General features: G+C 40.8%; 1 protein-coding gene across 1 annotated transcript in view; it reads left to right on the top strand.

Moving 5' to 3' along the window:
- Positions 1–27,111, top strand: part of LOC117042274 (neurexin-3-like) — a 632,640-nt gene that overhangs the window by 118,898 nt on the left and 486,631 nt on the right. Inside the window, exons 4-5 of the mRNA XM_033141809.1 lie at positions 3,762–3,791; positions 7,099–7,110. Of these exons, the coding sequence (XP_032997700.1) occupies positions 3,762–3,791; positions 7,099–7,110 (42 nt within the window). The remainder of the gene's footprint in view (positions 1–3,761; positions 3,792–7,098; positions 7,111–27,111) is intronic.

Below are 27,111 nucleotides of genomic sequence, written 5' to 3'. Positions count from 1 at the left end.
TTAAGCTGTGTTTTTTTAAAAAAGAAAAGAAAAAAAGAAAATGCACTTCTCTTACTTCTTTATGTTTAGTGGCTTTAATTTTCCTGCTCTGTAAGTGCTAAGAGCCTGAGCATAATTAAGAACGACAAAAAGACTGTGGTTCCAAGGTTTCCATTGTAACTACCCCACCCTACCAAAGTGCCCCCTAATAAGTCCTCAGATATGAGGACCACTGCTTAATTGCATTGCTCTTTCATGTAATTGTACTCTGAAGCTACTTTTTAAAATGTCCTTACGGCTTCATGCTGATCCAAGGGTTGGCCCTTAAGCACTTTGTGCAATTAGTGACACTTAATTCTTTACTTTCATATAGAAAGTGGAACTGTACACTTCTGATTTTTATATACAGACAACTTTAACTCTTGAAAACGGTACTTGGAGATCTAGCATGATTAAAATTAACCTTTTAAAAGATTACGCAATCATGTTGTACTTAAAACTCCAAGGTTTAGTTTTCTTTGCCCCCACAAATGTGACATTTGGTCTCAATAGATGCATCTGTTTTCAAGGATGTGGGTCAATGTTAACTTGGTGCTTTTCCTTTGTCTCTTATCCAAAGTAAAATTTAAAATGAATTGGCTGGGACTTCAGATGGATAACTGCCTACTTCAGGATCATTAGTTAAGAAGCTTCTTACAGCCATTTTGCAGTTGTTATTCACTGTGTATTGAGATTTGTTGAGTTAACGGGCCACTTCACATTTGGCATTCCGTATTGGGAAACAGGTTTCCAGTACAAAATACTTGAGAGCTGTATTAGCTATGACAGAGTGTTGCATTTGTTAAATTATTAGGCATGTCTCCTTTAACATTTATAGAAGCAATCTCTTAGGATGGACCCATAACTTTGCTGTAGGAAGGGGTGACATTTGTTTGTATGTTTACATATATTAAGCCCTAAAAGAAAGCAAATGTTTGTCGTGTGTTTATTTTTAAAATTGCCTTCTTTTTGCAAGAGTGCAGCATATTTCTAGCATATAGAAGAGGGCATTTTGGTTCATTTGTTTTGAATTAGAACATTTCTATATAAACAATGCGTATATTGTTTGCGTATGATTCTATAATTCTGTGAATTGAGAACCCACTTATTTATAAAATATGTTTTTGTAATTCATTTTTTACATGTCCTAACCCATCCTGTCATCCAAAGCCGGACTGGCGAGCGGTTCTGTTCTTGCCAAACACGAGCTATAACCAAGAGCGAACCTTAGCTATAGCTCATGTTTAGCAAGAAGAGAGCTTGATCACAAGTCCATAGCCTCAGGTGACACACTAAGCTAAACTTTGATTCAGCTCACTATGGCATGACAGGAAAAAAATGCCACGGAGAAGCAAAGCAACTGAACACTTCTCTCCAGGAGCCCACAAGTTCACCTGCTGTTGGTCATGTCAGAGTTTAGCTTAGCGTGCCAGGCAAGCCAGGGTCATGCAGGCAATGTTTGAGGGGACAAGTTTGGAAATCAAATATTGCAGTTCTCTTTTCCTGTCAGAAGATAACTGCAGTTGATGCTGCTGCTGAATAATAACCAGACTTGGGTAAGCCCCTGTGTTAGTTGACTTACTATTCTACTTTTAACATTTCTGTGCTGCTTTTAAATTTTAATTTACTGGAAGGGTCCCAAGCATTATAAATATAGCACATTTATTTAAAATTGGGGACAACATATTGTGAGTCATCCAAGTGCCAATCATTTGTAGAACCTAACATCTAGATTCTAGAAGGACCTAAATGTTTCTGTGGAACAAAAATACACACAAAAAAGTAGGATCTCTAGGCACTGCTGGGAACCTTATTTCTTGGACCTATTGACTGCATTGTTAGTGGCAGACAGACATTAGCTCCCCATTTAATGCAAATAGAGAGTAAGTCCTCCATGTAATGTGTACATAATATGTAAAGCATGGGAAACCATTCTAATAATCATTAAATTACTAGAAAGTGCGACTGCAGTTGCAGATCTGCCGTTGCTGATCCATTTATTGTCAGGGACATTTCTTAAGAATGGAAAATTAGGTGGGGCACGATATGTTTTTTAGTTCTCCTACTGCTGTTGCTTTTCTACAGCTACTATTCCTCCTCCAGTGTGGTGTAGTGGTTAAGAGCAGTGGACTCGTAATCTGGTGAACCGGGTTCACTTCCCCGCTCCTCCACATGCAGCTGCAGGGTGACCTTGGGCTAGTCACACTTCTCTTAAGTCTCTCAGCCTCACTCACCTCACAGAGTGTTTGTTGTGGGGGAGGAAGGGCAAGGAGATTGTTAGCCGCTTTGAGACTCCTTAAGGGGAGTAAAAGGCGGGATATCAAGTCCAAACTCCTCCTCCTCCTCCTCCTCCTCCTCCTCCTCCTCCTCCTCCTCCTCCACAGTTAGCAGTAGTAAAAATACATAACCTCAAGTCCAGGAAAAGAACATGTGATGCTTTAGTATTTCTGGGATTTTGTAGGTGTAGACTTGAGCCATTCCTCAAACGAAAGACCGCTGAGAATCCAAAATAGAGTCCAATATCAAAATAGGATATAAATAAGAATAATACATTTTAAAAACTATGAAACTTGTAGCAAACTTCAATTACACATTGGTTTCTTGTTGCTTCAGCACTTCTTTTTCATGGGTAGGTTGTATGACATGCTTCAGCATATTCCTGGACTTAAATTGCTTTTACAGCATTCATAAGAACTGAACAAACATATGTTTTTTCTTCCTAGGCATCAGTGGCAGAAGGAACCATAAATTGAGTTGTGCAAGAATATCCCCAAATGAAATAAAAGTGCAACATTCAATCATATCTATTCAAAACAAAAGGAAATAATAATAATAATTCAGGACATGTCTTAATCAAAATAAATCTGTTGCATTTATTTATAGTAAAAGGAAGGGATGGGATTGTTAAACATGTGGCTTCTGATTGTCCCCCCCCCCCACAAATCCTTAGTAATCTTGAACATTTAAATATGTATGTATATGCATATACATACACGCACGGTTATTAGAAATAGTAATCCCCTTCTCTGGTGGAGAGTTCTTTTGGATGAATATTTACTTTGGATGATCTGGATTTTTGATTTCTAAGGGTCAAGGAGTAGAAAAAGATAAACAAATTACTAAAAATATGAAAACTACTGTTGATTGAAAAAAATTCGACATGTGCACCTGATATCTCCAAACTCTAAGATACTGACCATACAAATTCTGAAGAAAAGTGGCAGCTACAAGAGCATAGCTGTGTATGTGTGTTGTGGTGGAGCTTGTGTGTGTATGCTTGTGAATACTCAAAATGAAAACCAGAGATATGCAAAGGATTTGTGGTTGATGGTGGTTTGTAAGACCTTTATCAGGAATAAGGATTAGCTTTTTGACATGTTTTGTAAAATGAGAGTGACTGCCTGCAAACCAAGTATCTGAGGCTGACATCTGACTAACTAAGAACACACTCCTTCCATTAAAATCTGTGGATGTTTTCTCACTGACATCAATGGAATCTTTTCTCTACAGCCCAAGCTTTCCCCTTTAATATGGAAAGTTGTGGTGTGTGTATGTGTGTGTTTGTGTGCACGCACGCACATGCATATTCATGCATGGAGCACAGTATCCATACTACCTCATCAAGTATGTGGTGATCGCCAATACTGTTGGGCTATATAAATGACAGACATATGCATCTTCCTATACTTGTCTTTCTCCTTTTCTACTACCTTTCTCACTTCCTTTCTTTCTCTTTCTCAAAGGCCTTTCACACCTGATGATGGGTGAACAAGGTAAGTCTTTTCTTTCCTGCTTTTGCCAGTGCCTGACTGTGGTCACAATAACCCATGCTTCTTCCTAGTCCTGGCTTGGCTTGCATAAGCCCATATACCCCAAAGCAGCCCAACTGCTTTGTCCCCCCCCCATCTTTTGCCTTTCCATCACTCACTTGCCAAACTTTGGGCTGTGCAACCAATGCTCAGGTGCAGCCTCCCTGTCTCCCACAGCCTGGGCACTTCTAAATGTTTGGGTCTCCAGCTCTGTGGACAGGATCCATGGGACCTGTAATCTAAAATTTCTGGAGGACATCAGACTGGAAAAAACTGCTCAGGAGTATAATTCTGGGAAGTTTGAAGTCAGGTGTTCTGACAATGGACTGAAGTGATGAAAGGGAAATTAAGAGAGAACTGCAAACATGCTCCTTCTCTTCATATACTTACCAGCCTATCTGTGTTTGTTTAGAAATCTGGCACAGTGACTTTACCTGTTTGGTAAACATGGTCTTCAGAATTTCACTTCCCATTTCAGGGGAAATGTTCTGCAAGGACATACTTAACGGGTTTCATGAAATGACCCTAGATCATTTTTGTTTCCAACTTGCAACTTATAGTATTCAAATACATTCAGAACACATTGTTCCAACAAATGAAGTTTGGTAAAACCCAGGGTTGGATTGCACAACGAGTTGCCTCTAAATCAGAAGCCTTGTTTTCGTCATTTGGGCCAGATGTTATTGTGTATTGATTGAATTTGGCAGAAGGAGCTTATTGGCCTCATGCGGGGCAGAAAGTAATGGTGTAAAGTTTGGACAAAAGCAAGCAAAAATTCAGGAATTAAGTAGGGAAGACGGAGGATTTGATGCAGCTGTGGCATATCTACCTCTAGATATGGCAGAGATGGAGAGATTCTGGATTCACATCCTCCATTTCAGCAAACAACAAGGAACTGTTGAATGGGCCAGGTGAGGAAAGTGGTTCCTTGATCAGAAGGTTGAGTCCATAAAGTTTTTGGTCCCAGGTACTGTAACTCAGTCACTTTAACTGAGGAATCGTCTGAACCTTTGAATCAAGAGTTCTCTTTCAGTCCACATGTGTAAGGTACACTCTGCCTCTGCTGATTCAGGCCAAGCAGCTGAGGCCTCTCTAGTCAGGACGCAAGGAGCTGAATTGGGATGGCATCAGTAGGAGGCAAGTCAGAGCTATAAAGCTATCCTGGAACACAATTGTTCCTCTTTTGCTACATTGGCACAAAGAGAGGCATATCCTTTTGCAGCCACTACAAAATCCTTGCCCTAAGAAGTGACACAGAGCAATCCAGTTCTACTTGCCAAGCAACCCCCTTTATTGAACATCTTGTTAGGTGAAGTTAGCACAGACTGCCACTGGTCTTCCTGCTGGGTCTGAAAAGAGCCCCTGTAGGATGAAATGAGAAAGGGGTCAGAAGGCTCCTTGCTACAGTAGTAAGGCACAAACATGAAATGCTAGTGTGTTCTGCTTTGCCAGATCACCCTTCTGTTATCCACATAGCTGTTGTGGTTACATCTTTCTGCTAAAGCCATTGCCAAACAGGTAATGGAGAACTGAATTTTGCCCAGCTAATCTAGAATACTGCTGAAATTATATCTCGCCAGTGAAGGTTCTCTGGTTAAAGCAAAAGTAAAAATCTTAAACCATAAGCTTGATGACCAATGCAGAGTGATGCCACTGAGCAGTTATTTGAAATTCAGGTACATTTCCAAAGGGCCAAACTACATGTACATAATTGTATAGTTTTGTCTTTGAGTGAAGTTCCTCCCTCTTAAATTGCCAGGGAAGCAAAATCTGGATCAGGACCCTTGCAGGGGGTGGTGGTAGGGAGGCTTTGACCTTTTGCCCTACACTGCACCTTCAGTGTGAACGTATTGACCCCTCCCCAAGGAAAATGGCAGATGTTTCTGGAACCAGTTTGAGATTGTAGCAGGTGCCAAACGACTAATGCCCTCCATCGTTCATGCTAGGGTCTGGATCCAGATCAGGCTCCCCATTCTCACAGTTTGTGGAAACCAAAGGTGGAACAATACAGTTAAGGTCCAGTGGGGTCTGCCCCTAAGTTTTAAGATGGTGGAGCAGCCTGGATGTCGGCCAGGAAGCTTAGTGGACCCAATCTCAGTTCCTGATCTGTCACTGCTATTGTTGCATTAAGAGCCTCTCTTCCTTCTCTCTTTTTATTCTGAGTACTTGGCTGGGTTCCAAGGAGCTCTTCACTTGTCTCTTTACCCCTGCTTCATTTTTCAGCTGGTCTGTAGCCAGGTATGGTAAGCTACCGTAGAGTAAATACTGCAGTTGACAAGTCCCAACTGCCACACTCGGGTGTAAAGGGACTGTGACAGCAAGCTCTTCGGGAACCATGAAAAGCTCATGTTATACCAGCCAAATTCTTGAAAAGGCATTACATTGTGGAGTGTGCACCTGTCAAAGCAAGTGGTGAAATGCCTGCTTTATACAATTTGAGTCACTGGCCCATAGGTTTCAAGCTGCTGCCCATTCAGTTTGAAGACACTCTTGTGACTTTAGCCTTTGATAAATGACAGTGGTTTCTTCATCCTGCTTCCCCTTGCCTGGTATCTATACTGGGAACCAGTGACCTCTGGCGTTTCTCCCCATCACCATCCTGTACCTATCTCATTGTGTCAAGTAACTGGCTGTATTTTTCTTTCCAGCTAATTCTCTCCACTGTTCCATCCCGATGAATATTTATATAGTGTGTATAAAATCCTAACGTACCTGTGTGACTCAATAAATGCATATTGTATTCAGTGGCAATATAATATAGAGAAACTACGTGTGTGTTTGTGTATCTGGAACAACTGCACAATCTTATTTATCCTACACCACTATTGGTAGGTGGAAAATATTGGGCCAATATATTTCCACAGGAGAAACCCTTCCCTTTGCCCCATGTGTTAACCTTTGTTTTCCTTGTAGTTTTGGTTTTGATGTGGTGTGCTGTGCGTTGCTGATATGCTGCTATTGCATGCACAACTTGCCTTTCTCCATGTAAATTTGGAGCTAAAGTGCTTAAATAGTTACCTATTTATCTGTTTTGTGTGGTTTGCTATTCCCTCTTCTTAAAAAGTGTGCTTTGGGTGTATTTCTCTCCCTTTTGTGCTGTGTTCATATGCTTAATTTCATGTTGTCTGTTGGTGATGTGCACAGTGATCTAATTTTAATTTTTGTTATTTTCTTTAAATCCTCCCTCCTGCTCTTTTCTCTCGCCTTCCCCCCTCGGCGGACACTTCTCCGTACCTGTGCTTATGTGGACATACAACTTCATACCTTATAGGTAGAAGTAAAGGTAGAGATCATTTTCTTTTAAAAAGAATGGCTCTGATTATTGATATGCTTGTAAAATGTTTGTGTGTTGTCTTTTAAAAATCTGTGTGGTCCATACTAATGCTTTTATTTGAAAAAAAGACCATTTTGCTGAATCACCTATTTTGCTAACCCCTAAGAAAAGATGTTTTGGGTTGTGGTCTGTCCTGTGACATTTGGAAACGCACAGGCTGCTATATGGGTTTGATCAACACAGGAAATAATCTGATGGCATGGGACAATTAGTTGCCACTGTTCTTTCTGGCACTTGGATCTCAAGTGCTATCTTTGGAACTTCTCACTTGTGTTACAGCAGGGACGCTGCAGCCTTCCAGATGAACTCCAGTTCCCATCAGCCCTGCCCAGCATGTCCAGTGGCCAGGGATGATGGGAGTTGTAGTCCAACAGGATATGGCCCTTTATCCTTGTATCACAGCACCGGTAAATGAAATCAGCACCAGGTAGACAGCCTGTATACTTAGTAGGTCTATTAATAAAATAGCTGGGACCTGCCATCTTGAGTTTGTGGGCGTTGTATTGGTGCAATTATGTCCAAACATGGAATCAGCTGGATGTGAGTGGATCATGGCACAATGCATATTCACTTTATGGAGGAACAGTCTTCTGCTCAGGAAAAAGAGATATAGAAATGATGCTGAAACTTAAAATGAAGAAAACATACTCCAATGTATCTGAAGTGTCCATTGTTATTCGAAAAGATTGGAAAAGCACCATACTTTGGGAGTCTAATAGAAGGGTAAAAATCCACTCTTCAAAAGGTAGAGGTTTTCTCTTTCATGCATGTCTCATTAAGACACATCAGCAGGCAGGAGAAGTTTGTGGCTGTTAAAAAAGGCAGAAGCACTTTGTGTCTGCTGTGGGTCTTTTGTTGGGGGTCTTTGAGGAAGAAGGAGAACTTGAAAAACTCATTCAAATTAAATAAATTCATTAATTCTTCAATCACTGGTTTGGTTTGCATTTCATAGTACGCCAAATAATGATTTACTGAGAATGTTCTGTATCCTGGAGTGAAGCTTGCACCCACTTTGCTCCTCCCTGGACTTTTTAGCTCAACTTGAGATAGCAGCTAAGCCAGTGTTCGCCATGGCATGTCATCTGAGCCCAGAATTGTGGTTACGGTCTCTCTTCCTTAACCATGACCTGTAGCCAAGAACAAACCTAGGCTACAGATTGTGGTTGAGGGAGAGAGAGCTTAGCCATGATCCTTGGTTTGGATGACATACTTAGCCAACCTTTAGCTCAGCTGCCGTCCTGCATTGAGCTAAAAAAGTCCAGGGAGGGGGAGCAAAGCAGCTGTGATGTGTAGTGTTAAACGAAAAGTGGATTTGTTCTAAAGCATTTATTCCATATGCGGATTTTGTCATTTGACTGTTGCAATGCCTTGCAGTCATGCATGACATCTGGAATTGAACGAGACACCCAATCCAGGAACTGCTGGGTGGACTTGAGCTTGTTCTGTAGTGGCTGTTTTTTCTTGAGGAATAAAGAGGAGGATGAGAATTAAAGAACCATTACTTAGAGTGTATTTTCTAACCTCACTAAATAAATGATGGCCAAATAGATAATAAATAACCTCCTTCTAATTTGCTATTGAGCTTGAGTTAATGCCTAGTCACATTCCACCATATCATTTGTTCTGTAGACAGCCTTTAGATAAGGAAATTATAATTGACCTTCCTGTTGCATTCCACTATAAATTTTCTCATTCCTACCATGCTTTTCTTTTTTGGGTGTTGGTTTTTATGATCTTTCTTGGTTTGACCACACATTGGTTTCTTTTCTCTTCACACACTGCAGTAAATCCATGACTCCACTTGCACACACATGTGCAATTGATTGTGGGAAGCCATAAAAGAAAACAGGTCAATCTTGTCCCCCAACCTCCCCAGTTAATGTCATTGATTTCACTTTGGTATGCCAGCTTCCATGTGAGAAGCCAGGAGCTGCTGTGTTGCAATGGCAAATTCTGCGTACACACCTACATTGAAAGCCCATTTAAAGCCCATTTAAAGCATGCTGTTTTCCCAAGGCATCATGGGAACTGTAGTTTACCCCTTATGGAACTACATTTTCCAGCACCCTTGACAAATTTCAATTCCCAGGATTTTTGGGGAAAGTTATCAGCTTCACATAGCCAAAGAATGTGAGCCACGAAGTTTAATTCTTATCTTAGCCATAAACTCACTTGATAAACATGCGGCCTTGGTTCATCTACAATCTGAGGATAATAGGAAGCTGGCTTATATTAAGGCACACTTTTTATCCGCCCAGCCCAGTATTATCTACTCTGACTGGCCATTTCTGCCTCAGACAGGGTCTCCCCCCCCCCCATGCTACTAGTTCCTTCTAACTGGAGATGCCAGGGATTTAACAGGGAACCTTTAGCAAAGAAAGCATGTGACTAAAAGCATGGTCCCAACTCTCAGCAACTGGCTTCTCCAAGGCTGGATGTTAGGAACACTGCTGTAATACATATGGACTACTTCTGAACGCTCTAAAGTGCTATGTAAATGTGAACTGTTGTTAGGATTTCACTTCTTTTTATTCATGTGGTGTTCTAAGAGACTGTGTGAGTGGAATCTAAAGACAACTTAACAGGTGCATTAAAAGTCAAATTGAAATCAATGATACTTAAATATCTTATTGATTTTGGTGAGAGCTTAAGCACATCTAGACTTTGCTGTGGCATGCCATTTCCTCCCCTTGCAGAGAACTGCATAACGTGATGCACAGGCTGACACACTCTGGAGTGCGCAATGCTTGGTGCACAACATGTGCTATGTATAGGGTTATGTATAGAAGTGTGCATGCACACGAAAGCTCATACCAATGACAAACTTAGTTGGTCTCTAAGTTGCTTCTGGAAGGAACCTTTTTATTTTGTTTCTGGACCGTTTTGGTCAATTTTGCATGTATTCATTCCACCCTGTATCTCCATTTGTTTTGAAGTATGACCATTTTTATTTAAATAATACTTTATTTCAGTTGGTTGTATCCAGAGTAGCACTAAGTGAGCGTTCTGTTAGTGCAATGATTTCTGGTTGGGGAGTGGAGTGTTCTCCTCCTCTCCCCACCCTACGCATTGCCGAAATCTGTTCTAGAGTTTTCCATAACCCTCTGGTGCAGATTGTGGGGGTTCCATTGTGGAAATGGAAGTCTTTGTGCTATTGGGACATGTTGGATGAATACTACCCCATGTATGCATTTCTAAACATATACCATATTTTTTCGTGTATAAGACGCCTCCATGTATAATATGCCCCCTACTTTGGGGGACTCCAATTTAAGAAAATATGCATATGCACTATCCGTGTATAAGACACCCCCCCCCCCCCAATATCTAAACTTATTTTAGAGTAAAAAACCCTAGTCTTATACACGAAAAAGTATTGTATTGGCCTCAAATGCTTTTTATTAACAAAATTTGGTAATTTTTTGAACTGAAAACTGTATAACACAATTTCAGAGAAGTATGAAAACTGAAGGATAATCATGTTCTAATCTGTGTAGAAGTCTGCAGTCCTAATCCCACTTACCTAGCAGTAACACCCATTGATCTCAATAGGGCTTACTTCTGAGTAGACATGGTAAGGATTATGCTTTTAGTCTGGGAAGTGCAAATTGGGTCAGTTTGCTTAAAAATGCAGACCAGACGAAATTTCCATATATCCCTTGCTGTCATTTTCCATTAAATGTACACTTGGTGGCTAATCTGGATTCTGTACTATAGCACTAAACAGCACACAATTTACACAAACAACTGGGATGATTCGAAATTAGGTAGATTCCCCCCCTCTTTTTTGTGCCTCGTTTTCAGTGATGTGCAGAAATGTATAATATACACATTGAGGCTGTTTGCCTTTTTACATTTTAGATGAGTTTGAAAGCAGAGTAAGATATATAATGCAATATGTGGTAGAGAGAACTGAAGCCTGTAGCATTATGCATAGTGTGTGTGTGTGTGTGTGTGTGTATGTGTACTTTGTGGCTGCAATGATCTTAAGCACTTTTTCTTGGAAGGACATTCCATTTACATCACTGGGATTTATTCTAGGTAGAGAAAAAAAGGTGAAAAGTGCTGAATGGCAGGTGACAAGGGGAAAATTACTGACTTCTTTTTGCATGCTTAAATAATCAGTAGCATTTAAATGAGTTGAGTGCAACATATTTTTTCCATTTCTCTTTGCCAGCAACACCACTAGGATTTAAGAGCCTTGTGAATAAGATCAGCTTAGTAGCCAAGGGTTTATGCAAATATTTAAGCAAGCCATCAGTGACTAATTATTTTAAAAATTGCACTCTAATAGAATCTAATTATAAGGGGAGAAGGCACCATTACATCTACATTGCCAGCCTTGGCCAAACTAACATTCTTAAAATGTTAGTTTGTCCTCTAAAATGGACGCAGTGCAATTTTTGTTCTCTGAAAAATTGTTTTGAAACACTCTGGCATTTCCCATCCTTTGCTTTGCTTTTTTTTTTAAGAAAACATGTTAAAAAAAACACCAAGTTTTGTGTGTGAAGCAGATGGTATTTCAGATGAATTGCTTTCTTTTAGTTGTGTCTTTTTTTACACACACACAAAATCCCCAGGTTTTACTTCTGAGAATCAGCTAATCTGGGAACTCTAAATGAAAAAAAACCAGGTTGTGAAAGAGGCTTACCGGTATTTGAAATTGTTACATAGGGGGGACAGGAGGAGGGCAGGTGTGGAGGATTCCCTGGTCCTGAATGGGGTAACTGTGCCCCTGAAGGACCAGGTGCGCAGCCTGGGAGTCATTTTGGACTCACAGCTGTCCATGGAAGCGCAGGTTAATTCTGTATCCAGGGCAGCTGTCTACCAGCTCCACCTGGTACGCAGGCTGAGACCCTACCTGCCCGCGGACTGTCTCACCAAGGTGGTGCATGCTCTGGTTATCTCCCGCTTGGACTACTGCAATGCGCTCTATGTGGGGCTACCTTTGAAGGTGACCCGGAAACTGCAATTAATCCAAAATGCGGCAGCTAGACTGGTGACTGGGAGTGGCCGCCGGGACCACATAACACCGGTCTTGAGAGATCTGCATTGGCTCCCAGTACGTTTCCGAGCACAATTCAAAGTGTTGGTGCTGACCTTTAAAGCCCTAAACGGCCTCGGTCCTGTATACCTGAAGGAGCGTCTCCACCCCCATCATTCAGCCTGGACACTGAGATCCAGCGCCGAGGGCCTTCTGTCGGTTCCCTCACTGCGAGAAGCAAAACTACAGGGAACCAGGCAGAGGGCCTTCTCGGTAGTGGCGCCCGCCCTGTGGAACGCCCTCCCATCACAGGTCAGGGAAATAAACAACTACCTGACATTCAGAAAAAACCTGAAGGCAGCCCTTTTTAGGGAAGTTTTTAATGTTTGATATTTTTGTATTTGATTTCTGTTGGAAGCCGCCCAGAGTGGCTGGGGAAATCCAGCCAGATGGGCGGGGTACAAATAATAAATATTATTATTATTATTATTATTATTACATAGATGTTACCTAACACCTGAAATACTATCAGGCATTTGGATTATGTTCTAATGGTTGGAATATCTGTATACAATTGGAGCTTTTCTGAATATGATGGGCTTGCCTGTGTGTTTGTGCGCTCTCTCTTTCTCTCTCCTGTTGATTTGTGTGTTGGTTAGATGCAATCAATGTGTACATACAGTGTATTATGGCCCTTTAGCACTCTGACTCAGTTATGTAGAAGAAAGCTTCCTAGGTAATCTGAGAGAACTGGAAATAGTTAGAATCTACCTGCAAAGGTGGCAGCATTTTGTGGGGTGAGAGCCTTAGCCTGGCAGAAGCAATTATTTATTTTATTTATTAAATTTATATACTGCTCTTCATCTGAAGAGGACACAAGGAGAAAGGGACAACAGAGGACGAGATGGTTGGACAGTGTTCTCGAAGCTACTAACATGAGTTTGACCAAACTGTGGGAGGCAGTGGAAGACAGGAGTGCCTGGCGTGCTCTGGTCCATGGGGTCATGAAGAGTCGGACATGAGTAAACGACTAAACAACAACAACTTCAACTGAAAATTTCAGGGTGGTTCACAACATAAGAATGTAGGATAAAATCAGAAAACAAATAGTTAAAACAAAAACAAAACAATAACACCTCTCCCACAAACATATTTTAAAGGCCATAGAATATTTATCAGCCAAAGGCCTGGCTGAAGAGGAATGTTTCCCCCTGGTGCCGAAAGGTGTATAATGAAGACGCCAGACGAACCTCCCTGGAGAGACCTCTTGTGGAGAAGGCAAATGAAGAAGGGCCTCAGATGATGATCACAGAGTCAGGGTCAGTTTATATGGGAAGAAGCGGTCCTTGAGGTACTGTGGTCCTGAGCCTATTAAAGAGATACAGAAGTTGTCAGAAACAGTGACGTTCACATACCATATAAAATTATTGCACAGGTGAGGAGTTTGTTTCAATGTTACTAGTCTCCATTTAGCTTGTATTATGTCAAGCAATAGAGAAATTGTAAAGCATTCTTGCAATTTGTTAGAGCACCAGGGAGAATTTCTTCGACTCGCAGCATAAATTTAGGAGACATTGCCTAAATATGAAGGTATGGTGTGAAATGGAAGAACCAAATGTTTAGGCTCTTGTTTACCTGGCCACAGTATTCCTCTTTGTTAACCTTCTGTGTGACAAGCAAGGAACCAGCAGGGTGGCTCAGCTCATAGTGTGTATGGTAGTAGCTTATATAGGAAAAAGTGTGGGATCATTTCTCATATAAGATGACAAATGGGACTTTTGCTTAGGTTGACAGTTTCTCCCGGAGGGAAAGGTAAACTTGCACCACTTAACAGTCGCAAAATGTTAGGCGATATGTACTCAAAAGAAGAAATAACAAGCTGCCTACATTTCAAATCATAGGACAAATCGCCATCTAATGAATTATAACCAAGACAGGTGTAATTGACTTCTTCCTCTCATAATTATTTACCTCTGCTTTGGATCCTGACAAACAAGAAGCTCATGGAAAGGGACTGCCCAGTTTCCTCAGCTCCCAAACATTCTGTATGGAGGGATACGGCATGTGGGGGCAACTGGCAGAAGGAAATTCATCCTCTCACAAATCAAGTAGAGCACCTTGTGCAGTGGCCATTGGTGTTAGACTAGAGCACCGTCTTCAGTTTGTTAACCAGAGTTAGAATTGCTGTTATTGTTGTTAGTTTCCCTTCTGAATTTTCTGGATAGTGAGATAGATAGCTAGATAGCTAGGTGTGTATGTGTGTGTGTGTGTGTCATCCCAGTCCAATACTATATTGAACTGTTGAATTTTGAGATACAGATATGAAAAATAAGTTGAGGTAAAATAGCTAAGACATAGTTTGCTGGGGCTTTTTTTTTTAAAAAAAAAAAACCAGGCAAAGATACATAATATTTAATAATGTAGTCAGAAAGAGAGGCACTCTTAATCTCAGGGTAAAATATATTTTTCTTGAGGTATTCTCTATAAAATGTGTGAGTGAAGCGTGCATAACAACGTGTTAGGGTTTATACCGACAAGTAATTTGAGCGAGCACAGCGTTAATGTCTGTTAAAACTGCTCCTTTTTATATGTGAATAAGCATCTGACTCTGGCTTGGTTTTAATTTTCATTAAGAAGAATGATTCCTCTGGGAGCCGCAGACATTATGGCTGAATTGTGTGTAAACAGAAGCAGAAATATTGTTCTCTGATGTATTATTGTAGTGTATTGTTTTTGATGGGGCTCAGGTTTCACTCTGCTCAAAGTGAATATTTAATTGATATGACTGAAAAGCACTCTCTCTCTCATTTGAAGCATTCAGTGGTGTGTAGAGATGTGGAAGTAGAGAACCAGGCCATATGTTTTGTAAAAGCTGGGCTAATAGCACTTCTGATGGATGTCTGATTTTTAAAGTGCTGTATCTTTCATTAAAATTTACATGTAAAGTAAGGGCAAGCCCAGTGACATGAAAGCTAATGCAACTTGCCGATCTTGACATAATAACAATCAGAAGAAAATGGAGATCCCAGATGGCAGCTTGGCCTTTGCCATCCTTTTAATAAGCTACTAACTGCTAATTATTGCACTCTTTTGGGCAATTTAATTTACTGTTGACTCTTAAAGAGACACTGCTCCTTTTCCTGCCACATAGCTATTTCTTTCCGTAAAAGGTTTTAAATGGTTGCATGTGTCTGTGCTTCTCTTAGACTGGGGGCTTTTCAGTGGACAGGAGCTTAGTTAATATGTGTTGTTTTTATAAACACCCACTTTTAATTCATCTTTGTATGCCTGTGTTTCACTGTGCATTTGGCATGCCTGAGGAATTTGTGAATTTTGATTAAAACTAGCTTGTTTTGCGTCTTTTGGACTAACGTGTGGATTGAAATGTAGTTAATCCATTGGCTTTTGCAGTTCCCAAATGTCACAGCATTTCAAAATAGGTATCAAAATGCATTAAAAGATGCATATTTGATCAAGGTGAAAGCATTTAACACAAAAATATTAAAATGACAATCTTTGCAGATTTGCATTAAAAATGGCAGATTGATGCTGAAATGGGGTGGAATGGGTGTATTTCAATTTCCCCTTATTTAGTGCTTCTTTGTCCCCTGCTTGTTCTTCCAAAAGGAAGCCCAAAGCAGCAAACATCACCATATGAGAACAAATAGAATACTGTAATTTTCTAAGCTAACCATCAGTGGGCACCTTCCCAGTTCCCAATTAACAGCCTTGCAACTCTGTTTTGAACTAATATCAGTTTCTGAACCATTTCCAAAGGCAGGTGCATGCACATGCACAACATATTTATAGTAGTCTAACCAGACATGTAACAGAGCATGGGTAGAACTAAGGCTGGCCAGATATATACTCTTTGTACACCACCCCTCTGCATGTCTCTGGGTGTTCCTTGCCAAGATGCCAAATGGTTTGGAGCATCTTCATAATGGATAATAACCAATGGGCTGCATAAAAATGAACTAGGGGTGCCAGGGTATGTGCAGAAGTGAGGAATTATTTGTCAGGATGTAACTGCAAACTCGATTGTGCTGATGTAGATACTTTTCAGAATTTACAAACACATTTGTAGAAGACAAAGCTGCTGGCTGGAACTGTTTCCTTAACTGTTTTCTTGATGGCTTAGTAAGACTTCCATTTCAAAAGATAAAACACACACACACACACACACACACACACACTATTGAACTTTTTAACCCCACATTTTTTGTGGGACTCTTCATCTTCTGTGAAAGTGATGTGCCATGACATACTGTCATTCCCAGCAGTGGTGGATTTAGGGCAGTGTGAATAGTTTCGCTGCACTGGGTGGTGAGTCTAGCGGGCATCACAAGGTGCTGCAACTGTGACATCATGAATTGAGCGGAACAGAAGGCAAAAGGTGGTGGGGTGCCAAATGTTGGCCTCCCTCGGGGCACCACAGAAATTGGAAAGACCAAAGTGCATCCCTGTTCCCAGGGACATTTTCCAGGCTATTTTCAAGGGCCATTGGCAAATAGGGAAAACCAAGAATGCACCTGATAAAGATGGTATGTTATGAAGTATAATTTTCCCCGTGGGGCTTTCTATCAAAAATAACAAAGGGAATACTGCAGGGCTGCTTTGCATGCAGAATGTTCTGGATGCAATCTTTGGCAGGCAGGACTAGAAATGCCTCCTGTTGGAAATCCTGAAAGCTGCTGCCAGTCAGTGTAAGAACATAGGAATGCATTACCTGTGGGTAGGGCATTTCCACATCGACTGCAGAGAGCAGGGCTTCCTATTTAGCTCCACCTCCAATAGTCACAGTTTTGCTCATGGGTGTCTACAGAGACAATCCATTGTATAAGCACGTGCTTGTCTGCAGGGGGCTCCACAGAGTCAGGACACCTGGTTGCACATTTTCCTGGTCACTCAGAACTCTTACCTGTGATCAGGTGCTTGGATGTTAAGATATATCTGCAGGCAGCTGTGCATAACATGCAGCTGTTGAAGGAAGGGATTGATATGCCAGGGGAGGGGCTAAATGTGTCACTCCACTCCACAGTCAGCACGGAAATGCCCTACATGAAAGTAACACCTGAATAGGGCTAATGCCATGATGTGCAAATATCAGCTGTTATATATGTTGAGAGTCAAAGCACGAGAGGCTCAGCTTGCTGTGAAAGCAGTCCCCCACCCCCACCCCAACCCCCAAAATGGCTGCAGTCAGAAGGTGATGCCCAATCATCTATTTAATTATCTTTGTTAAGTGATGAGTGGACAAGTCAATCGTAATGGAAAGTTAGTTTGACTTAAATGTTTTCTTACTCGTCTTGCTCGTTTTGTTGTTATTAAGGGCGTGAAACTCGGGGAGGGAAAATTTACATTTAAAGTATGTCATTTTAAAAAAGATTGGTCGTTCCTCTTTAATTGTTGAAAGCTGCAATCAAAAAGAGGCCAGTGCAGAGTGAGGTTTTGCATTGAGAGCTTGTTTAGAAATGAAGGAACAGCTGCTGTTTTAAATGGACTCTAATTTTGACAGTTTATGCTGTTCCGTGAATGCATAATGTTTGGTAGGACTGATGGTGGGTAATAGCTAATTTCCTGGGCTTTATGGTAATGCAGCAAAGTGATTATAATAATGTCATCAGGAACTGAAATAGACCCCCCCCTCTGGTCACACATCAGACAGCCCTGGGAAAAATATGAGGCCCAATGAAAGATACTTTAGGGCTCATTGTAGCCTTTCATGGACAAAACCCCAATAATGTTAAAGCAATGGATAGTTTATAAAATACATACTGCATAAGCTGGATCTGAGGCATGTAGTATGTTCCCCCCCTCTGCCTAGTGCTGGCATGAATACTTGCAGTATGGATGGGGAGATAAACCTGTCCCTTGAGTTTCAAGCATTACACAGAGCACATAATTTCTCTAAGATTCTGCCCAGCTGCTGCAACTTCATCACAACCCGTTCAGATTGCACAGCTTCAAATAGCCTGAACCAGAGAGCCCTACGCAACCCTGCACTTTACTTTGTGATAGGTATTTGACAGGGAAGGGTGACCTTTTCCTGTCAATCGCCGCCTTCCCTCAGGGTGAATCTTGCAGGCGGAGGGGCTGTGCCACACCTCTGGGTGGAACCAGAGTTGATGATAGGAGAAGCCAAAGGCACAAAGTCTTCTGGAGTAACTGAACCAGAATAAAGACTGTCAAGCTTCAGTTTACGCCATGGCTACCTCACATAAGAATTCATAATCCTCATCCTCCTCCATTATACTGACAGCCTTTTCTGGCATCCTTCTGTTTCGGAGACAATGGAGGAGTGCTCCCTTGTGGCTGAAGTCCAGCTGTTGGACGGTTGCAGCCCCTGCTGTTACTGTAGAGACCAGTACGGTAGAGACAGGTTTGGTTGAAGATGAAGGTGTCCGGTTGTGCTTCTGTAGATGCACCATGGTGTTTCTTCTCTTTGCCCTATTCAGTTGCATAATTTCCTTTTCTAAGAAGAGCCAGTTATTCTTGTGGTTATTTTCCAAAAAAAATAAAAAAAAATCCTTCCAGTAGCACCTTAGAGACCAACTAAGTTTGTTCTTGGTATGAGTTTTCATGTGCATGCACACGAAAGCTCATACCAAGAACAAACTTAGTTGGTCTCTAAGGTGCTACTGGAAGGATTTTTTAATATATATTTTATTTTATTTTTTTGACTATGGCAGACCAACACGGCTACCTACCTGTAACTGGAATTGTGGTTATTTTGTGTGGTTTCACGGTGTTTTATATAGTATTGTGTTGTGTCTATTATTGTGAATTGCCTTGCTATTTTATGTGACTGGGCAGTATATAGATTTTTTTTTTAATAAATAAAGTCTCTAGTACCCTGCTCAGAAATAAGTTCCACTGGGTTTGATAAGGATGCTCTCAAGTAAGCATAGGGGGATTAGAAAAGGATAAAGAAAGTATTGACCAGGGGTTTCCAAAGTGTGGTCAGTGAGCCTCTAGCGCAGCACTCTTTAACTGGTAAACAACAGGCAGAACAATCATTAGGCGGTTTGCCAAGACCCACAGTCATTTTCAAGTGGTGTGGGGTTGAGTAGTGTTGTGGAAACACAGCTATAGACAAATACAGCTACTGATCTGGAAAGCAAGTGAAAGTAATTCCTTTCTGACTTTAGTGTACTACACACACACACACACACACACACACAGCAGAAGGAGTGGACGTAATTATTTTCCTCCAAAGCCATACAGCCAGGAAAAATAAATAAATATCATTTTGTTTTAATAAAAGAAAATATTTCCCCTTCCAACTGTTCTGAAACTACATAGAAATATAAAACACTTAAAAAAAACAAGAAAGCAAAAGAAGAGGAAGCAGAAGAATGGACCAGCTGCAGGAGGCATCGTGGGCTGTATAAAATGACTCTGTGAAACATTGTGCAGGTCCTAGAGCTGAGAGGAATTGCTGGTGGTCAAAAACAGCACAAAATTTGAGGTGCCTTCTGCTTCCTCAGGGGCATTTGCATTGAACCAGCTGTTGGTCCAGAGCCTTGGTGTACCTTTGAGTGTTATTGGTGGCAAGGGCAGTGGAGAATTCCTAAATTATGAATGACAAAAGTAGAACAGGGATAGGGGAATCTGTGGCCCTCCAGATGTTGGACTCCATGTCCTATCTGCCTAAGCCAGCATGGCCAATGGCAATGGATGATGGGAGCTGTTACAGGTTCCCCATCCCTGAGTTAAGAGTTTGAAAAGTGTTTCCATAAATTTCCACAGCCTGCTTACCTGTCGTTTAATGCCACATGCACATATAGTATACTATGCTGTTATCAGTTCATGCTCTTTGCTTAATGAATCATTTGAAGACCTAGCGTTCACAGATGTGCAGAAAAAGGGCCAAAACTAGAATCCTCCTTAACTATTAACTATTCCTCAAATATATTCCAAGTTTCCAGTGTGGAATATCAGTTTGTGCACTTCCAACACGCAATTCCAAGCCACTGGCTTGAATCTCCCTTGGAGGCTGTATTTCTCTGAATAAAATCCATTCACATTAGCAATCATCATCAAAATCTCACAGCAATGCATTCCGTGGGTTAATGATGCATTGCATGAATTAGTGCCTCCTTAAATCTTCTGCCACTTCATTTGATTGGGTGACCCTGAGTTCCTCTGTTTTGAGAGAGTCGTGTGAATAATGTTCCTCATTCACCCCTTGTGCCACTTCTGGAATTGTGCGGATATTTTAGAAGAACCTACTAATCCTTGCTTCGTGGCAGGCCTCTACAAATGATTCAACTGTTTTGTTTAATATGAGGGTTTATGCATTTATTAACCTAGGAATAGTGATTTACTTTTGGTTTGGTTATGTACTGCAGAGTGCTACTTTGGGGCTGAAGAATCTCTCAGTGAAGTCTAGCTGAATAATGATTTTGTAAAAATGGAACCGTGTACTGGCAAATAGGACATTAAATCTCCTTTGGCTACTGCCAAGAGAGCTACATATCATCCACACTAAAGCTTGGTTCCCATGGTGGAACTACACATTGGTCTACATCAGATGATCATTCCAGACTTTATAAACCATGGTTTATGAATTTGTGAATGAACACCAAGGCTCCCCCCCCTTTCCCATCACACACCAACTTTGGTGTAAAGATCCTGGTCTGCATTAATATTATTCATTAATTTATATACATTTATATATGATTTACAAAACATAAAATCTAATTACACAACATTGTTACAATACAGAATAATTTATTTTAAAAATACCCACCATAATTAATGTAAACAATAAAACGATCCTATTAAAATAGTAAAATCTGTTATTAAAACAGGCAATAAAACAACCCCTTTGATATCATTGCATTTCAAACAATTCCAATAGCACTGCAACTGAAACAGGAGACTTGGGCCAAGAGATCAAGGGCCATGTCTGTGTAAATGGGTGCATCCCCCACTACAACTCAATTGGACAACTCTGGCTTAAGGTTCATTAACTGTGAAAATAAGTCAGGATATGATGGTTTACGAAGCCATGAGTGACCATCCAAACTGGGCCATTATATAGCTTTTCATCATTCTTTTTCAGATTAAAAAACAAAAACTTAATGGCAATTTGATAAAGAAGAACAACATGAAAGAAGGGAGAAGCTTCATACTCCTTTCCTCTTGCCATCACTTTTCTGTCGGAAATGATCTTTTTACTCATTCACCTGTGATCTCTTCTGCCATGCCTAAGTTGTTCCCACCCCTTATACATTCCCCAATCATGGCTCCACCTTCCTCCGTGAATAATCTGATGCCCCAGTTTGTGAAACTTACTTGTAACCAATTCACTCTTACTCAGTATCCCCACCCCCCACTGGGTCCCAGCTTGCAAACTATTCCTGCTAACAATTGGGACTTTCTGAAGGAGGGATGTATGGGTATTTAGGAGGGTATTTCCACTTTGAAAGTAACAGCAGAGCCTAATAAGAATAGCTTTGGCCCAAGCAACAAACACATGATAGTCATTCTATTTTTAAATCACATTTATTCACAGGTTGGTTTTTATATTGTTATTATGTGACCATGTTTTATTTCCAAGCATTGTAACCAACACATTTCCCCCAAAACATTATGTACTGAGCTGGCTTGGTGTGTATCTGATGTGAATGCATGCAAGCATGCTTGTGTGCATAGGTCTAAGTAAATGTGTTCAGTTTCACTTTGTTACTTAAAACGGCGATAGAGTGTAAGCGCCAAAGCTTGCTCAGAGTAAATGTCACTCAAAAGATTTTGCCTTTTTAATGTGTCTTGAGGAGCCAGACCTGTGAAGTTTTTGATTCATTCTATGATGTTCGGAATCAAACTGTGAACAGTTATTTTCCAGACCTGTGAATGTAGATAAAAGAACCTTGCATAGCTCTTGGCTTGCCCTGTGAGTCTGAGAATTAGAAACCTTGACAGTACGTTGTAAGATTATGAAACAGAGATTACAGAACCTTAGACTACATGAAACTTTCTGAGTGTAGTTACAGGACCATGGACAGCACCAAGAAGGCTGATCTGTCGGCTGTGAATCAAGACCTTTTAAAAAAAATGCTATTTATTCATTCACAGGAATTATGTACCACTTTTCAGGCAGACCTCACAAAAGTGGTTTACATAAGATGAATATGGTAAACAAGTGGGACCTGCAAGCAAATGTTTGTGTTGAGTGTTCCTTTCCGGGATGCCAGCCCACCTCCCCAGCAGGCAAACCCTTTTGCAGGATTCTCCTTTCCATCCCTGCCCACAACAATCAGTAAGCATTCTGCCAGTCATGGTCAGTTCTCATTAGGTTATTCTTGCAGTTTCCTTGCATAGGTTCTTCCCTAATATATATTTTATTCTATTGCAAACCTTTGTGTTCCCCCAAACCTGCTGATAGCCCTGCTACCCATAGTTGTAGCAAGAATGTATTTAAATATTGTAATTCAAAAGAAACACTTAATTGGTACCACATCAGGGTGTGATGAGTGTTGAACAGAATGTGAAACTTGCACAACTGTTTTTAAAGCAAGCATAGTGCTGTTTACAAAACTTGGATTCTACTAAGGTTTCTGAGCCAAAGTCATTGGAGTCTGAGGAAGGCAATTCTTCCTCTTTAGGCCTGAGAGGCACTGGCACTCCACAACAGAGAGACTCTTGAGGAGGCAGGGACACCAGAGGCTAGTTTGTGCTGCACAGTAACACCAGACTATATTTAAGACACTAGGGAACAAGCTATGGAATTAGTGAAGACTTCTTGGACTATAGGGCCAAGAACAAAGTTCCATCATCACCACCACAAAAAAATTTTTTTAAAAAGAAAAGACTAAGGAAGTGCTCATTAGGGATACTTGAGGGTAGCTCTGCTCCAGACCTCCATCTAGCTGGGTTGCTGCCAAATACTGGCATAGAGCGAGAGGAAGATTGTGACAGCAGTGGGGTTGGCATGGTACAGATGCACTGGCAGGATTGCCAAATTGGCTCTGCTACCGTGTTTGCACTGTGCTGACCTCACCACACCACACCCTCCCCCTCTCCTTCCCAGTACGCTGTGGCGACTCAGCCAGATGGAGGTCATACTGCCTGCTTCTGCTTTAGGGAAGGGCCTCTTGCTGAGTCATTGGAGGTTGAAGTGGCAAACCAGGTTTCTTCCTTCTCTCAGATTCTGCAAGAGAATGCCTAGATAGATGGCTGTGCATTTTAGCAGCAGTGAATTGATGTATTACAATTCATTTTTTTTTAGGGGGGTGCTTTCCCCCTCCCACCCAAGTACTTTTGATTCTCCTCCCAAATAATCCTCTCCTCCTCTTTCACATTATTTTTTCCTGTTTCCCAGGGAAGTGAATAATGGCAGCTTGTTCTCTTTCCTCCCTTTGCCTAAGATTTTTATTTAAACCAGTGTGACTTTTCTTACTAATTTTCTCCTTCAGGTATTTTTGCCATCCATCCACCAGCTTAAAGTTGTGCTGTTCCATCAGGCAAGTTTGGTAGATGTTGATCAGTGCATGAAATCAGTTCTTAAATGGCTGCAAAATTGCCTGCCTTCAGACTGTTTTGATCACAAGGGCTTTCAAGTGTCAAAGTCATTTGGAGAACTAGATAGATAAAATGCATGAGCACTGAGCTTTTTCCAGGATAGAATAAATAAATGTGTTTTCAACTGTGTGCTTTGCCTTTGATAGTGATTTGTTAAAGGGGGGGGGGGAGAAAAGCAATGATATTAAATATTTACAAGAGTGATTTAGTTGTATAATCTTGTGCTGTGTGTCCCTGTTCAATAGTGAAATCAGCTACTGTTGAAGGGAATGCCATTAAACTGGTCGTACTGTGAAGGTCACTGGCTATACAATGTTGAAGCAATTTATAGAGAGTAATGATTTTCCTCAGCTTTCCATGGCACCCCTTTTCTCCACTCTTTTTGGTTTCCTTTTCCAAAAATAACTATAAAGAAATACATTTCAGGACTTTCTCATTCCTTCCCTTCTGACTGATCTCCGAGCTGGAAACCTATTTTGTTAATTTACTTTTTTCCATACTCTTGAAAGGCAAATGTTGATTTTGGTTTTTGGCAGAGGAGCTTGTTACATCTGTATTGGTGGGTTTTCCCCAGTTGGATGTTTCTCAGAACTCAGTTCATGAGTTGGAAGGCCTCCCCAATAAATGGCTTCTGTTCAGGTACTGAATCCTTTCCAGAACAAGAAAATAGGCCCTTGACATTTAGTTTCTAGAAAGTACTTATTGGTGGTGCCACTTCACAGATCCATTTGTCTGAATAATAAGACATAGTCATCTTTTGCTGTGGCAAAATTGCAATGAGGTGATTTTACCACATCAGTGTTGACCAAAACCAGTATGTCATTTTGTCACATTAGAGGCGACTATTTAATCTAAGTGTGCTCTCAGCTAGTGATAGCTAATAATTTATGGCATCATAGTTAACTGTCATTTTCTAGAGGGAGCCCCACTGTAAAGTACCAGAAAAGGATATGAACATAAATTCAAATGAAATATTCACTATGATGTTAGCAAATGTGCTTGTTGTACCGTGTGAAAAAGTAACATGAACATTCATGGGGCAAAGCTCGGATCCTATGGGAAAAGTTACTTATAGCTTACAGTACTTATAGCTACAGTTGGTCCAGTGTTTTCAATTGGTCAGATCATATGGTCAAAGACATGAGATATAATTCTAGACAGGGTTGTACCAGGAAGTTTGTAATGTCTGATGTTTTACAATTTTTTATGTGCTGTAAGCCACCCAGAGTTGGCTGGGAAAACCCAGCCAGATGGGCGGGATATAAAACATCACCACCACCAACATCATCTAGCCCTAGAGCAGTCTAGGACTTAGAAACAAAGCACAATGAAGAATGATTGAAAGATTGTCTAACTACTTTGTCTATCTTTGCATTCATCATCTGAAGGTACTGAAGGCCAGTGCCAGTTGGATGCTGCCGTTGGATGCTGCCTAGTTGACCGTAACCCCTCAGCCTTCCTAATGACAGTCCCTCATTCATAGAATGCCCTCCTTGAAGAGGTGCATTATTCTTCCTCATTATGAACATTCAGACGGCATTTAATGGCTGAAAGATACTTTTCTCAGCAACCTTGAAATTATTGGTGGGTAGCCGTGTTGGTCTGCCATAGTCAAAACAAAATAAAATAAAAAATTCTTTCCAGTAGCACCTTTTGTTGTTGTTCAGTCGTTCAGTCGTGTCCGACTCTTCGTGACCCCATGGACCAAAGCACGCCAGGCACGCCTATCCTTCACTAGTAGCACCTTAGAGACCAACTAAGTTTGTTCTTGGTATGAGCTTTCGTGTGCATGCACACTTCTTCAGATACACTGAAATGGAAGTCACCAGACCCTTAAATATAGTGAGGGAGTGGGGAGGGGTATTACTCAGAAGGGTGGTGGGAATGGGTGATCAAACTTAGTTGGTCTCTAGGGTGCTACTCGAAAGAATTTTTTATTTTATTTTGTCTTGAAATTATTGTCTGTGAGGGCATGTGACTATTCTTGGATGTTCTTAATGCTTTTAGATATTTTTAATTGGTTTTTTCATGTTTCAAATAGAGTTTTATTTTATTTTTAATTGTATCATTTTAAGGCTTTGTTGTTTTCTGCCCTGGGCACCTTTGAGAGGAAGGGCATGATACAAATCTAATAAGTAAGTAAATAATAAAATCAAGCAAAGAGTGTGGGCTTCAGATAAACAAATAAAACAGAGATGAAGAAGAAGGAAAGAGAGAATTTGAAAGTGTCAAAAAGAAAAGACGAGAAGAGAAAACCCAACATTTCCTTTCCAAACCCTTATTACAGGGGAGAGTGAGAGAATGATGGGAAACCAAGTGATCAGAGATGCAGGTGTTACAGAATCTGATACAAAAATCCAGGTTGGTTGGTTTGAGAGCTAGCAGTAAAAAATTGTAACGTAAGAACAAGTCATGAACTATAGCCATTTTATTAACCGCAGAGCGGGAATTTCCTTAGTTCATAGGAAAAGAGAGAAGAGTAACTTTGGATAGAAACTAAGTTTGAACAAGGGCCTGGTCAAGGTGTGATAAAAGGAGCTCCATACAAAGGCAGTCTAAAAGAAGGAAAAGGAAATAGCCAGGAAAACAACAGTCAGGGTTTGTCATAAAGTCACAACAGGGAGCAGAAAGAAATCAAGCCTTTAAAAAGTAAATTACCAAAGAAGAAGCTTGTATGATAGAAGAAGGAGTCCAAACTACAAATGTGATATCAAGAATGGATGATAGTACCACTGTAAATCAGTGGCAAGGATTAACAGTTCAAGGAGGAAAATCATTGGTTTAGCCAACGTTAAGAAGGAATCTCTGGAAGTGAAAGCCCCTGCAGTTCTCAACAGGAAAGGGCTTCCTGAATGTTTTGGGGAAAACGCCCTGCTACCCCATGAAAGAATATCTTTTGCAAAAGACCTAACTGGAAGCAGCTCACATTGTGTCTTCAGTCCTACATCAGAAGTGGAGGGGTTCTAGCAGCATGCATAAGTGATATTTCTGAAGGGCCAAGCCAGATGCAAGATCTAGGCATCTTATCCCTAGTGATTCATTTGTTTTAGCTGAAAAGCAGGCTTATCAATCAAAAGCTGAGGTATCTATATTTTCCCCACAGAGAAAAATGACTTGAGGAGGCAATTTTGAACTGAAAAATTGCTGGAGGGGAGAGAATTAAGCAGTCTTTTCAACGTCTGCACTCCCTCTGCTGTTGTTGAAACACATGCACACATGCATTCAGCCCATAAAGGAAAGTAGCACATGATTCAAGGTAACTGAATGTTTGGCCTTTGCTCCCAAATTACTCTTTAATTTCTGAAGTGGAATGAACTAATTTCCATCCAGTGGGCATTTCATGGTAGGGAGAACTTCCTGACTGAGAGTTAGGATGTAGCACCAAAAGATTATCTATTTAGAGTAATTTCCTCTTACCACTTAAGTGGTTTGGGCTG

The sequence above is a fragment of the Lacerta agilis genome, chromosome 1 (genome assembly GCF_009819535.1).
Source record: "Lacerta agilis isolate rLacAgi1 chromosome 1, rLacAgi1.pri, whole genome shotgun sequence".
Lineage (NCBI taxonomy): Eukaryota > Metazoa > Chordata > Lepidosauria > Squamata > Lacertidae > Lacerta > Lacerta agilis.
The sequence above is the reverse complement of the archived record's forward strand: the minus strand, read 5'-3'. Positions and strand labels throughout refer to the sequence as shown.